General features: G+C 41.8%; 1 protein-coding gene across 2 annotated transcripts in view; it reads right to left on the bottom strand.

The window, feature by feature from the left end:
• MID2 (midline 2) overlaps positions 1 to 15,844 on the bottom strand; it is an 82,503-nt gene that overhangs the window by 19,122 nt on the left and 47,537 nt on the right. For both annotated transcript variants that reach the window (XM_068962707.1, XM_068962708.1), the window contains exons 3-4: positions 3,074 to 3,181; positions 1,557 to 1,705 (exon numbers count right to left, since the gene is read on the bottom strand). In XM_068962707.1, coding sequence (XP_068818808.1) covers positions 1,557 to 1,705; positions 3,074 to 3,181 — 257 coding nt within the window. The remainder of the gene's footprint in view (positions 1 to 1,556; positions 1,706 to 3,073; positions 3,182 to 15,844) is intronic.

Genomic DNA, 15,844 nt, shown 5'->3' with positions numbered 1-15,844 from the left:
ACTCCTTGTGACCCTATGGAGGAGCCTGCCAAGCTCCTCTGTCCATGGGCTTTTTCAGGCAAGAATACTGGAGTGGGTTGCCATTTTCTCCTCCAGGGAATCTTCCCAGCTCAGGAATCAAACCCACATCTTCTGCGTCTCTCACATTGTCAAGCTGATTCTTTACCACTGAGCCACCTGGGAAGCCCCAATTAAATAGTCAAATATTGCTAATAGTAATACTGCAAGAAGTGGCAATCTCCTCTCATCTGCAATTTCTGCTCTCCAATAATAAGAATACTGAGTATTTATTTTGTACTGGGAATTATTTTTTAATTAATTATTTTTGGCTGCACTGAGTCTTTGTGGCCACACGCAGGCTTTCTCTACTTGTGGTGAGCAGGGGCTACTCTCTAATTGCGGTGGCTTCTCTTGTGGAAGCCCCCTAGTGGCTCAGACGATAAAGAGTCTGCCTGCAATGCAGGAGACCTGGGTTTGATCCCTGGTTCAGGAAGATCCCCTGGAGAAGGAAATGGCAACCCACTCCAGTATTCTTACCTGGAAAATCCCATGGACGGAGGAGCCTGGAGAGTTACAGTCCATGGGGTTGCAAACAGTTGGACACGACTGAGAGACTAATGCTGCTCTTGTGGGGCATGGGCTCTAGGGTGCTCAGTCTTCAGCAGTTGCCCTGAGGCACGTAGAATCTTCCTGGAACAGGAATTGAATCCATGACCCCTCCATTGGCAGGCAGATTCTTAACCACTGGACCACCAGGAAAGTCCACATACTGGGCATTATTCTAAACCTTTATAAATATTAACTCATTTTACCCTCACAAAAACTTTATGAGATAGGCACTATTATTATTTGCAAATAAGAGAATGAGAATGAGACTCAGAGAGGTTGTGTGACTCCCCTATGACCAACCAACTAGTTTAGGTCAGAGGCAAGATTCAAACCCAGGGAGTCTAGTGCTATGGTCTAGACTTAGGTAGGGCATGCATCTATGTATGTGGCCAAAAGTCTCTCTGCCCCTAAACCAACACCAACATAGAAAGCTCCAGGCCTGAGTAGGTAGCACAGAGCTATGGCATCACTAGGGTGCATGGTTGGCTGTGTATTAGAAGAACTGGGAACATACTGTATAGCACAGTGAACTGTGCTCAATGTTATGAGGCAGTCTGAATGGAGGGGGGCAGTTTGGGGGAGAAAAGATACATGTATATGTATGGCTGAGTCACTTTGATGTTCACCTGAAACTATCACAACACTGTTAACTGGCTATACTCCAATACAAAAGAAAAAGTTTTTTAAAAATCACTTTGGAAAAAAACAGAATAAAACTGGAATTCTTCAACATTAAAAAAAAAAAAAAAGAATTGGGAGATGGCAGAGACAGAGAAAGGGGCGCCAGAAATCCACAGGGCTACCTACCACACTGAGGCTTAGTAAGTAGCCAGCTGGCGAAATCTTCAGGCGGCAGTGGCTACAAACATGCCTGAACTGAATTAAGTGACTTTAAGCTGGTCCCTTTTCCTAAGAGGAGGCATGTTGAAAGACCATAAGGAACTCACCTCTCAGCGATATTTTTTGCAGACTGGAGAAACCGTGCCTGGTCATTTTCTTTCAGGATATGCTCAGCTTGGTTGATGAGGACTGTTGACCGTTCAAGACACTGGCGGCAATTAGCAACCTGCTGTGCCAACTTTCTCAGTTTCATAACCTTAAAGAATTAGCAAAAGAAAAACAAGATAAACACATCCAGTGCTTAATTAAAAATGATAAAACAACATGAAGGAGATCTGCTGCAGTGAGTCTAAAAATAAGACCCATGAACATCCCATGGTCCCTGAACTAACCACTCTGCTTCTCCCCCTACCCTCCATGTCTATTTTGCCAACTCCTCCCTCCACCCGCTTACTTACCCTGCAACACACTCAGTCATACACTCTAGGTTACCCACCTCCTCTTTTACTGATCATATTAATTATTTTGATTGTAAAAGCAATGCATGGTCATTATAGAAAATTTAGAATATAAAAAGAAATCCTACCACCTGGAGATCACCTTTGTTGACATTTTATTGTCAATATATTGTCATGTATATGTTTAATAAAAAACACCTTCTTTTTCTTTATGAGTATCCACATTTATATGTATATATTTCTCTCTCTAGGTATTCATGTATACCTGTGTACTCACACATCTGTGTTCTCAGAAACTTCAATATCTGTGTTAGTAAGGAACCACCCAGCATGGCACAAATAAATGGTTATCACTCCAGGCTCTCAGAGCTTCTCCCATTGTATACATAGCATGAGCTCATCATCACTATACTAACCAGCAGACCAACAAGCATAAAATCAGATAGCTGCATGAAGGCCCACACCTCACCTTCTTGATCACGATTCTTCAGTTCCCATGTTACAAGCCTGGAAGTCTTCTCTCTCTCTCCTTCATCCTTTTTACATATATAATCGGTTGATGATTCCCGTCATTTCCTTTCTAGCGATGCCTGTTATGTTCTTCCCTTCCATTTGTGCTGCCACTTTCCTGGGTTAGGCCTTCATCAACTTATACCAAGAATCATTCAGTAAGCCTCATAACTTGCTTCCCTGACTTTAATATCATCATAGTCTGATCTATCCTGAATACTTCTGCTATATTTTTCAGTCTTTTCCCATCATAAGAAACTGAATAGAATGGCTTCCTTATGGCTTTCAGATTAAGCCCTAAGTCCTTACAATGGCAATCATGATCCTTCCATAATTCTGGTCCACAGTTCTTTTGGTATTGACTTAGAGTAAAGCACCAAATCTGAAGTGTACAACTCAATGATATTTGCATATACATATACTCATGTAACTACCAACCAAGTCACAATATGAAATGCTTCCAACACCGCAGACCTGCCATCATCTTTTCTGAATTCAGAGCCATAGGCCAAAGATTGCTTCTTCTTTGTCTCTCTCCCTAAACCCCCAAATCTTCTTGCTTTCGTGATCCAAGTTTAAACTGGAATCATTGGAATGAAACTTGGACTTTTGTAAAGTCAACTTGGCCTTGGTCTCACTGAAGTGCTCTGTTTTACCTTTGTCTCTTTGATTTTGACAGCAATCATTTGCTTCCTCTGCTGGATGATCTCTACCAATTCGTCACATTCTTCCATAAGTTTTGCCTCATGCATAGCGGTATTCACCTGCCAAGAAAGTCCAGAGTGTTACATAGTGATTTCTGCCCTTGTGCCCTGCAGGTTCTCAAAGGTTTGGACTAACAGCTAAGCATGCACAACTTCTTCCGTACCTCCCTCATAAGATCCACTCCTAGAAGAAGGGTAGAGATGATGGTATTAGTGATGCAAGGGCATTGAAGCACCACAGACAGGAAGGTCTCTGGCCTCTGGTAGATCATGATGGTTAATGGAAGGCTGGGCAGAAGGACAGATGAGATGGGGGCATATTATCCCCACTGTGCAATTCCCTTTAATTAGCACCCTGTCCTCCTGTTGTTCTTTTGGAAAGAGGGCACGAAGATTTAAGTATATCAGGGAAAGAGGATCCCTCTCCATAGGTACAAGAATACTAAGGTTAAGCTTACAACAACATAATTCAACCATCCTAACAAAAATGTTTTCAGTTTTCCTGTTCCTTTCTAATTTTAAAATATATGAATGTTTAGCTCTATCTTCATATTAAGTATATGATTGTGTAGCTGGATTTTCACACAGTTGTCATCATGTTTTAATAGATATCTCTTACTCTGGGTTGTCCAGTATCGGAATACCTTTCCTACTTGTGGCTACTGACTACATCAAGATATCCTTACTGCAAAGTCAGGGTGGGAGGGTGAAAAATAAAAGCCACCATTCTTCATCGTCTTCCCATGTACTCCCTTCTCCTGCCAATCTCTACTACTGTAGACATTAGATGATATGAAGTCCCTAGCTGGGCTAAAATGAGCACAGAGGATCTTTGGGCTGCCTAAATGTAAAGGGAAAGAAAGAGGAACCAAACTTACGTCTTTTAAGCACTCAGTGTATCAAGTACTTTATAGATAAATTATTTCATATAATTATCATAACCACTTTATAATATAAGAGCTATTTTTATTTCCATTTCACAAATGGGAAAACCGAGGCTAAGAGAATTTCAGTGACTTGCTCGAGACTGCCCAGCTGGGAAGTGGTGAGAACAGAATTCAAACAAGATGTGTCAAGGGAAACTCCTGGTCTGGCAAGGTGGGCAGATAAGGTTCAGTTCCATTTCAGCAGCCATCACAGAGGGAAGCTCAATCATTCCAAGAGTCTATTCAAGGATCATTTGAGTAGAGCTCTAAAAAGCTGAGGCATAGACAATGGATTTCTTGAACAGCAAAACTGAAGTTGTCAGATGTGCTTCATTAGCAAGGTAAGGCTGCATTTTCACCTGCTAGCCCTCTTTAGAGGGCTCCTTTATGTACTCCAAGCCCAGCAAGATACGTGTCACTAGGCCCCACTGTCTCCTCTCTCACCCTCTAAGGTCCCTGCTGGTCAATTTTCTGTTTCCTATTAAACTGAAATTAAATATGCGTGCTGAATTTCAGCCTTCTTTCGGTTTATTTTCACTTGCCAGAGTAAAAATAATGCCACAGTGAGAGCTTCCATTTATTCTGAATGAACAGTCCCACTCTGGCCATCCCATTTTTTTTTCTCAGACTGCTCACCTGTCCCTAAATTGGATCTTCCTTTCCAAGGCAGATAATATCACCCTCTCAAAGAATTCCCACTCATGTGAGAATCAGAGATTCATCTAGTGCTCCCTGGATCTGTGCAGAGACTATTTGGAGACATAAGACAGCTCCTATTTATAGCTGCTGATGGTATAGTACACAGTGGTGTGGTTCCTTATTTCTTTTATTTCAGCTCTTGGAGTAACCTTAACACTCACTATATGCCAGGCACTGTCCTGAATAGTTTATATACTAGGTCTCTCGAACATCAAAACAACCCTATGGATCTTCTAATTAAAGTACCAGCAGAAGCTTTCTATGGTAGTGCTTCATCTCTTTAAAAGGATCTATTTAAATGGATGCCATATTATTTGAAAGTGAAAATGAAAGTCACTCAGTCATGTCCTAAAGTTTGGGGCTTCCCTGGTGGCTCAGTTGGTAAAGAATCCACCTACAATGCAGGAGACCTGGGTTTGGTTCCTGGGTTGGGAAGATCCCCTGGGGAAGATAACAGCTACCCACTCCAGGCCAGTATTGTGGCCTGGAGAATTCCATGGACAGAGGAGCCTGGCAGGTTACAGTCCATGGGGTTGCAAAGAGGTGGACACGACTGGGTGACTTTCACTTTCATATTATTTGGGACTATTTTGATTACTTTTAGTAAAACCAATTCTAGCTTCACTTGAAAAAAAAACAACAACCCTATGAAGGAGGTACCATTAGCCCCATTTTACAGATAAGGAAACCTGAGCACAGAGAAACTGACTTGCTCAAGGCCCCACCCCTAGTAAGTGGCAGAGATGGAATTTGAGCCCAGAGCATCCATCTCTGAGAGTTCACATCTTTAACTATCACACTAAACTGTCTCTCCAGTCTAGTATAGCAGAATCCTGTCTTCAGCTCCTGACAGTCGTTACCTCTTCTGCACTATCCATCTTTGTCATCACATTCTCTTTAGTGTTTTCAGACTATCTATGTTCCCCCAGAAGGCCATGTACATCCATGTCTTGTGCCTTTGCTCAAGACTGTACTTTCACTTAGAAAGTCATTTCACTATTTATTTGTTCAACAAAGTTCTACTTATCGTCCCAAACCCAGGTCAAAGATTGTCACTTCTGAAACTTTCTCTCACCTGCTTGGATACAACTGATTCCCTATTTATATTCCCATAGCACTTTATATTGGCTTCCCTGGTGGCTGGGCAGTAAAGAATCTACCTGCAATGCAGGAGAGGCAAGAGACACAGGTTCAATTCCTGGGTCAGGAAAATCCCTTGGAGGAGGGCATAGCAACCCACTCCAGCATTCTTTCCCGGAGAATCCCCAGGGACAGAGGAGTCCGGTGGGCTACAGTGCATAGGGTCACAAAGAGGCAGACACGACTGAAGCGGCTGAGCAGGCACACAAAACACTTTATATATAATTCTATCATATCATTTACTACCTTATAGGAATTTGTTAATTTGACTTTCCTGAGCAAACAGGAGCTCTGGAGGCCAGGGGCTGTGTATTATTTGACTATATCTCCAGCACAGCGACTGGCATATGGTTGGTGTTCAGTAAATATTTGTTGCATTGAATTGAATGGAGCTCAGTATCTTAATGCTTGTCAGACATGTTCACTTAGTTACTCAAGTTATCGTAACTCAGTATGTCTAAAAACAAACTCATCATCTTCCCTCTAAATCCAGCTTCCATCTCTGATTTCCTCTTTTAAGTTAATGCTATCATTATTGTACTTGTTCAGGTTCAGTTATCTAATTCTTCTTCATCCCCACATAAAATCACAGCAGTCCCAAAGTCCTCCCCTCCTTTCTTTTCAATCTCACTAAAGTCCTTCTTGTAATACAATGAGGCTCTGAACCAAGGAAATAATAAATTGGAGCCCTCATCACCTTTTTTTGAATATTATTATAAAAGCCTCATTAATTCATCTCCCTACCTGCAGAACCTTTCCTTTGCTTTTTTTTCATAATCCATCCTATCCCCTGAAACCAGGAAAAATCATCACCATCTTTATCATCAACCATGCATTAATCATCTCTTGTGTGCAATGCACTATGCTCAGGACTTGCCCTTAATAAATGTACAATCCAAAAGGGTGATAAGGCTTCAACTTTTTGGCTCCTTGGCCAATTTTATGGGAGAAAAACTCCTAAATATAAAAGAAATCAAGGTAATATAAGTGAAATGTCAATGAGTGATGTAGGCTATAATGTACAGAAATTGAAGGGAAAGATCAGTCTCAGTGGGGAATTGGAGAAAAGATGCCTGAATGAAGCAGGACTTGAAAATGGATAGGACTCAGATTTAAAAGGTGAGAAGGGGGAAATTTTGAGCCAAGATAATGAAATTGAACCTTACTTTAGTGAGATTGAACCTTATCAAAAAATGTAGTATCTTTGAAAGTTTTGTAGGGGAAGGAAGAGGGTAAGATGGTGGGAGAATAACTATAATAAAATTTCTTAAGAAGATGAACTAGGGTTAATTTAATTGGGGATAATAGCAAGCATGGGCTTCCCAGGTGGAGCTGTGGTAAAGAATCTGTCTGCCAATGCAAGAGGCACAAGAGTCATAGGTTCAATTCCTGGGTCAGGAAGATCCCCTGGCATAGGAAATGGCAACCCACTCCAGTATTCTTGCCTAGAAAATTCAATGGACAGAGAAGCCTGGTGGGTTTCAGTCCCTTAGCACACACACACACATACACACAGCAGCAGCAAGCATGGGAACAATTTCGGAGGCTACTGTGATGTGAACAGGGCCTAGCCAAGGAGAGTAACAGGAACTGAAAGGAAAGGTCACAAACGAGAAGCATCCCTTTGCTTACTAATCTTCAATTAGACAACAAGCTCCTTGAGGAACGTTTTTATGCCATTTTGTTTCTCCCGCTGCAATAGGCACAATGCCTAAACACAACAAACACTTAAGAAACATTTACTGATGGATTTAGCAAAGTGAAAAATCAAAATAGGAATGGAAAACATTAAAAATATACTACAGTAAATGCATTTTGTAGAGAAAATGCAGGTTGAAATGAGGGAGTTTGAGTGTGGTTTGGACAGTGACATCAGGCAAGATGAAACAGCTAGATGCAACTAGTAGAGCAGACAGTTGGCTGCAGAGGCAAAATCCCAAACTAAAGGTAAAGCAGTGACATTAACATTTTTCCATGTCAAGAAGCAGCCCAAAAGAGCAGGGTCCTTAAGTGTTTTCTGAACAGGAAATACTCCAGGGAAAATCTGTCTTCATGATGTAAATAAAACATCTCAAATTGCTTGGAAGGCACCTGAAACCCCTGGTATTTTCCTTGTCTGCAGTTTTCTTTGAAAATCCAGTGAGGTATTCCACTTGTTTATTAACCCTCAGATGAAAACAACAGGGGTTACTTTTTCCAACTGGGGTTACCTTGATAAGCATTCTTGGTTGGTTCATTGGTCAGTTGGTTGGTGGTTTGTGGAAGACCTCAGATTTTTATTTGAACTTTGTTCTTTGGTTTAGATTAGTGTGTTTGACTAAATGGCTTTATGTGTGTGGAAAAATCTATCCTCCCTGAAAATCCAATTAGGGGTATACTGTCACCCTGCTTATTTAACTTATACGCAGAATACATCATGAGAAACACTGGGCTGGATGAAGCACAAGCTGGAATCAAGACTGCCGGGAGAAATATCAATAACCTCAGATATGCAGATGACACCACCCTTATGGCAGAAAGTGAAGAACTAAAGAGCCTCTTGATGAAAATGAAAGAGGAGAGTGAAAAAGTTGGCTTAAAGCTCAACATCCAGAAAACTAAGACCATGGCATCCAGTCCCATCACTTCATGGCAAATAGATGGGAAAACAGTGGAAACAGTAGCTGACTTTATTTTTTTGGGCTCCAAAATCACTGCAGATGGTGATTGCAGCCATGAAATTAAAAGATGCTTACTCCTTGGAAGAAAAGTTATGACCAACCCAGACAGCATATTCAAAAGCAGAGACATTACTTTGCCAACAAAGGTCCATCTAATCAAGGCTATGGTTTTTCCAGTAGTCCTGTATGGATGTGAGAGTTTGACTATAAAGAAAGCTGAGTGCCGAAGAACTGATGCTTTTGAACTGTGGTATTGGAGAAGACTCTTGAGAGTCCCTTGGACTGCAAGGAAATCCAACCAATCCAGCCTAAAGGAGATCAGTCCTGGGTGTTCATTGGAAGAATTGATGTTGAAGCTGAAACTCTAAATACTCTGGCCACCTGATGTGGAGAGCTGACTCATTTGAAAAGACCCTGATGCCAGGAAAGATTAAGGGCAGGAGCAGAAGGGGACGACAGAGGATGAGATGGTTGGATGGCATCAACGACTCGATGGACATGAGTTTGAGTAAACTCTGGGAGTTGGTGATGTATAGGGAGGCCTGGCGTGCTGCAGCCCATGGGGTTGCAAAGAATCAGAAACAACTGAGCGACTGAACTGAACTGAACTGGCAACCTACTTGTGTAAAGGAAGGGGAGTTTCTGATGTTTTACACTGAGTCTCAGTGCCAGTCTTATAAGGCCTAAGTATTAGGACACACAGCCCTTCCTGTTAAGCCTCCAGATCTGTTCTGCTCTGTGCTCTCTTTTTTCTTCCCAAAGGCAGCAAGAATTTGACTGGCAAGTTTCTTTCCCATTGCCCACCCCACTCTATTTCCTGTAGTTCTTTCCTATCTCTTAGTTGAAAAGATTAAACCCAGAGTCAGACCTTGTCTTCCCCAATTTCCACCCTTCCCTGACACAAACACACAGGTTCTCTGAAGGATTTACAAGGAAATCAATATGCAGGGGTTCACAAAAGCCATCAAGGTTTAAGAGGATGCAAAAATTTATTTTGGTTAATTGTTTCTGTTCCCTATTGAAATGTAAATGGACTAACCTTTTTACCCCTCCCTTTTTTTACAAAGCTTGTTTGAGAGTGTTTTTTGGGAGAACTCCCACACACTCATTCTTTTGGTCCTTTATCCCTGGGTTTAAAGTTCATCAGCCTTCCCTCCAACTCACCCCCAGGAGAAACTTCTCCACTTACACCCTCTCCTTAGCTCAGTTGCATCCATCAGTCCTGCAGAGCACCACAGTGCAGTTCAGGAGGAACTGAGAATTTATGTTCAGGTAGAATAATATGCATGAAGTAGTGGATGAGCCCTCTACCTGCAATGAGCATTTGCAAACTCAAATGCAATTTATTTACATGGTAATAGAACTCCCTGTTGACATCTCCATCTCACTGTACTCTGCTCTGAAAGGTCAATGCCAGCCCCCTTTATTTTCTGAAATCTTCTGCCAAATAGGTCTTCCCCTTCCACCTCAAAGATTTTGAAATGTCAGCATTAAAGATCACTTGGGGGACTTCCCTGGCTGTCCAGTGGTTAAGAATCCAACTTCCAATGCAGAGGACACGGGTTCAATCCCTAGTTGGGGAACTGAGATCCCACATGGTGTGGGGCAACTAGGCCCATACACCACAACTAGAGAAGCCCGCTTGCTGCAGCGAAGATCCCACGTGCCCTAACTAAGACCCAACACAGTCAAATAAATAAATATTTAAAAAATCATTTGGGGAAGTTTTCATTTCAGCACTTACTGAGTGCCTGGGCTTCCCTGGTGGCTCAGATGGTAAAGATCTTTCTGCAATGCAGGAGATCCAGGTTCAACCCCTGGGTTGGGAAGATGCCCTGGAGAAGGGAATGGCTACCCACTATAGTATCCTGGCCTGGAGAATTCCATGGACAGGGAGCCTGACGGGCTACAGTCTATGGGGTCACAAAGAGTCAGACACGACTGAGTGACTAACACTTTCACTTTCCACTTTTATTGAGTGCCTACATCACACACACGGCACTAGGTGGGTTCCTGAGTAAGACCAAAATGATGAAAAAGACTTAGCTTCTGGCCTCCAAGTCACTTATAGTCTAGTGCAAAATGTGACTGTGAGTTAAATTAATTACAGCTTAATAAATAGCAGCAGAAGAAATATAATAGGATACAATCAAAGCTGTAGGAGAGCACAGAGAAGGGAAAGTAATTTGGCCTGTAGAAAAGGACAGTCAGGAGATTACGGAAGGTTTCATGTAGCTGAGCTGGTTTTGAAGGACGAACAAGACATGGGCAGGCAGAAATGAGGTTTAAGGCAAAAGAATTGCAGGCAGAGAGAATAATTGGAATAGCACAAGCAAAAACAGAGGCAGGAAAGCAGAGAACGTGTTTGGGTAAAGCAGATCAGCCTGACAGATGCAAGGGAGGGAAATAAGCCTAGAAATGAAGACTGCAGAGGTATTCTAGAAAGCTGCACTGTCATTTAGAGTCTCTAAACATAGTTGGCTAAAATGTCAGGATCTTAACGCCATGTTGTTGTTGTTTAGTCACTTAGTCGTGTCCGAGTCTTCGCGACCCTATGGACTATAGCCCATGAGGCTCCTCTGTCCATGGAATTCTCCAGGCAAGGATACTGGAGTGGGTTGCCATTTCCTTCTCCAGGGGATCTTCCCAACCCAGGGATTGAGCCCACGTCTCCTGCATTGGCAGGTAGATTCTTTACTGCTGAGCCACCAGGGAAGCTTGTGTTTAGGCAAAGATGTTCACATTTCTGGGGTAAATACACAAGGGTGAGATCTAGAGAGTTTTATATCTTCAGAGGGGTTATAAGCAAGCACAATGCTTCACAAAACAAGCAGTAGAGTGGAAAGAATATTGGATGGGGAGTCAGAAGACCCTGTCATTGATCAGTAATATGATGTTGGGTAAGCCCTTCTCTCTAGGCCTCATATTTCCATCTTTAAAGTGAGGGGCTAGGAACTGATGATTTCTTCAGTCTTTTGAAGATCCAACAATTCTGCGGTTCTGAAGAGACAGAAAGGAGGTTTTTGCCTCATTTCACATAGGATTTATAGCTCTATATATAGAACCCCAGGTGCAAGCCTAGATTATACCTCTCCCACTTCTTGCATGTTCTTAATCAGCTGCCTTGTGTGGAAAGAGAATATATGGCAGAAAGTAACTAACTCTAAGGCTACCAAGGCTTGGAGGTCTGATCCCTGAGGAGAAAGGATTCTAAAACCAACACAGACACACAATATGGCACAGGGTCATTCCTAAGACATGTATATGGAACAAATTGCCCTCTCTCTCTCTGTTGCCAAGATTTTTGTTAGTTACTCAGGTAAAATAAACATGGAATACATGTGTCGATACATGTGTGTACACTGTATAAATGCTACATTATATGCATTCGTATACTATACAATTTTTTTCCAAATCAGGAAGGAATTACCCAAAATGTTTGTAACATTTAACTCTATGGAATGTGATTATCTTGGGAGCCAACTGAGAGGAAAAGAAGTATGTGAGCACGTGCTCTCTCTCTCTCTCTATCACACACACACACACCGGTTAAATCATGGACAAGAGCCAGCCTGCTGGAGTGCAAATCCTGGCTGTATCATTTACTCGTTATATGTATGACCTTGGGCAAATTATATAACCTCTATTTCTCAGTTTCTTTTGTAAAATGGCAGTGATAATAATAGTGCCAACTTCATAGGGTAAGTGGGAGAAGTGAATGAGTTAAAATATATGGAGCAACGAGAACAGTACCTAGCACATCATAAGCACCCACAGCCTGACAGGAAACATGTCTTCAGTTGATGTCCATGTCTGTCAGAAGGCCTTCCACATCCTGGTTCCCTGAGTCCAATATACTAGGATTCTTACACTTCTAGATGCCCTGGCTGCCGCCTCCCCATCCACACTACTTTGCTAGCTTCAGCACTCCCATCCCCCACCTACCTTTATCCACAACCCCTCACCCACACCTCTGCCACAAAATTAAATTTAAGCACTAAAGGCAGTAGATTGCTTAACTCTGCTCCAGGAATTATTTTTTGTATCTCCTAAGCTACAGCTACTCCAGTACACGGGACTCAAAATCCTATTAATAGTTTTACATGTCTCCCAGTCCTGAAGGCAGTGACCCCCTCCCTTCAAGTGAACATATAAAATCCATTACAAAGCCCTGCTTCATTTAATTATTTTTATGTAAAGGTGATGGAATCATCTTTGAAATGTTGCCCTGTTTTGCTTTAGAAAACAAAAAAAAACAAGGTAGTCTCATCTTCCTTTTCCTTTTATACATTTGAACTTTCCTGATACAAAGGACTGTGGAAGTGGTGTGTGTGATGCAGTGCTTTAAAAAAGCAGTCCCCAATCTTTTTGGCACCAGGGACTGGTTTTGTGGAAGCCAATTTTTCCAAGGACCGGGGGTGGGGGAATGGTTTCGGGATAATCCAAGCCCATTACATTTATTATGCTCTTCATTTCTATTTTTATTACATCAGCTTCACCTCAGATCATCAGGCATTAGATCCCAGAGACTGAGGACCCCTGCTTTAAAGTGTGATCTGGATTAACACCTTAGCTTAGATGCTGCCACAATAGGTGTAACATCTGCATCATAAACATCGTGGTTTCTTAATTTTTCCAGCTTTATTGAGATATGATTGACATACAATGTGTAAATTTAAGGTGTACAATATGATGATTTGATATGCTAACATATCATGATAGAATTATCGCAATAAGGTTAGTTAACACGTACTTCACCTCACATTGTTACATGTATGTGTGTATCTGTGTGTGTGTGTGTCTGTGAGAACATCTAAGATGCACTCTGTTAGCAACTTTCAAGTATACATACAGTCTTGTTAAGTATAATAAAAAAAATCTCTAAAAAAACCAAACTCATAGAAAGAGACTATTGCCTTTTCTTGACTGCATTGTTATGACAGTAATAAATTCTTTGCTGCTCAGCAAGGTGAGAGGTTTTCATAACAGTTTCTTGATAATTAGTCAGATGTCCAATTTACTTCTCTTTCTCATCTCCTTTGCACAAAAAGTGGCTGCATGTTAAACAAAGCCCTTGGCCTCTTTTCTCTGACATTTTGGAGTCTGAGAAGGTGGGGAAGGGGTCACTTGGGTGCTCCTGGGGTAGAATGGGAAGTGAGAAATTTGTTGTGTCCTTTCACTTCTTTGAGTACCCTGCCTGCTTTTTCTCTTCACCTTGTTCTCAACTAAGGTGTTAATTAATGATGGTTAAAGGTGTTAGTACGGCATTAAGGGCTTCCTTGGTGGCTCAGCCAGCAGTAAAGAATCCGCCTGCAGTGGGGTAGACCTGGGTTTGATCCCTGTGGGGAAGATTCCCCTGGAGAAGGAGATGGCAATCCCCTCCAGTATCCTCACCTGGGAAATCCCATGGACAGAGGAGCCTGGCAGGCTACAGTCCATGGGGTTGCAAAAGACTCAGACATGACTTCTGCTTCATTGACTATGCTAACACCTTTGACTGTGTGGATCACAACAAACTGGAAAATTCTTAAAGAGATGGGAATACCAGAACTTACCTGTCCCCTGAGAAACCTGTTGCAGGTCAAGACAAGAGTTAGAACTGGATGTGAAATAACTGACTGGTTAAAAATTGGGAAAGAAATACGACAAGGGTTTTATATTGTCACTTTGCTTATTTAACTTAAATGCAAAATACTGGGTTGGATGAAGCACAAGCTGGAATCAAGGTTGCCAGGAGAAATATCAATAACCTCAGATACGCAGATGATACCACCCTTATGGCAGAAAGTGAAGAGGAACTAAAGAGCCTCTTGATGAGGATGAAGGGCTTCCTTGGTGGCTTAGCTGGTAAAGAACCCGCCTATAATATTAGGGAGACCTGAGTTCAGTCCCCGGGTTGGGAAGATCCCCTGGAGAAGGGAAAGGCTACTCACTGCAGTATTCTGGCCTGGAGAATTCTGTGGACTGTATAATCCATGGGGTTGCAAAGAGTTGGACACGACTGAGTGACTTTCACTTTCACTTCATGAGGGTGAAAGAGATCATGGCATTTGCTCTCATCACTTCATGGCAAATAGAAAGGGGAAACTGGAAGCAGTGGCAGATTTTATTCTCTTGGGATCTAAAATCACTGCAGACAGTGACTGCAGCCATGAAATTAAAAGATGCTTGCTCCTTGGAAGAAAAGCTATGACAAGCCTAGACAGCATACCGAAAGACAGAAACATCTCTTTGCCAACAAAGGTTCATCTAGTCAAAGGTATGGTTTTTCCAGTAGTCATGTATAGATGTGAGAGTTGGACCATACCTAAGGCTGAGCACCAAAGAACTGACTCAAACTGCGGTGCTGGAGACTCGTGTGTGTGTGTGTGTGTGTGTGTGTGTGTGTGTGTGTGTGTGTGTGTGTGTGTGTGTGCGCTTTGACAGTCCCTTGGACAGCAAGGAGATCAAATCAGTCCATCCTAAAGGAAATCAGTCCTGAGTATTCACTGGAAGGACTGATGTTAAAGCTGACGCTCCAATACTTGGGCCACCTGATGCGAGCAGCTGGCTCATTGGAAAAGACCCTGATGCTAGGAAAGATTGAAGGCAAAAGGAGAAGGGGGTGTCAGAGGATGAGATGGTTAGATATCCATATCCCTCAATGGATATGAATTGAAGCAAACTCTGGGAGATAGTGAAGGACAGGGAAGCCTGGCATGCTGCAGTCTATAGGGTCACAAAGAGTCAGATACGATTTAATGACTGAATAACAACAACAAATCTGAGCTTAAACTTATTTCAACATTTAAAAGAAAAAAGAAAGAAAATTCTAGTAGTCCCACAATATTTTAGGCAGGTCTCATGAACCAATATTTATGTATTTTTCTCAAATTATAGCTAATATGTCTTTAGGACTTTGCTTAAATGGCCATCTCCTCTCATACTCCACTTTGCACCCTAGTTTTATTTTTACCCATAACACATATAACCCCTAGTAAAAATATGCTTGTTTATCATGTATCTCTCCCAACTAGAATGAAAGCTTCTTAAAGAATCTGTTTTGTTCACTGCTATATCCTCAACACCTAGAATAGTGCCTGGCACATTGCAGGTACTCAACAAATATCTGTTGAATTAATGAATGAATGTGAGTATGCTGGCCCTGAAACAAAGGTAAAATGCAAAATTATATACAAGGTTACATTTCTTCATTACATGAGAGAATTTTCCCTTACATTTTATTTTCACACAATTACTCAAAATGACAATCGTGTTCTGTCATTTATGTATTGTTTGCTGATTATGAAAGATTTGGG

Source organism: Capricornis sumatraensis, chromosome X (assembly GCF_032405125.1).
Source record: "Capricornis sumatraensis isolate serow.1 chromosome X, serow.2, whole genome shotgun sequence".
Classification (NCBI taxonomy): Eukaryota; Metazoa; Chordata; class Mammalia; order Artiodactyla; family Bovidae; genus Capricornis; species Capricornis sumatraensis.
Note: the sequence above shows the minus strand (reverse complement) of the source record. Positions and strands in the feature narration are given on the sequence as shown.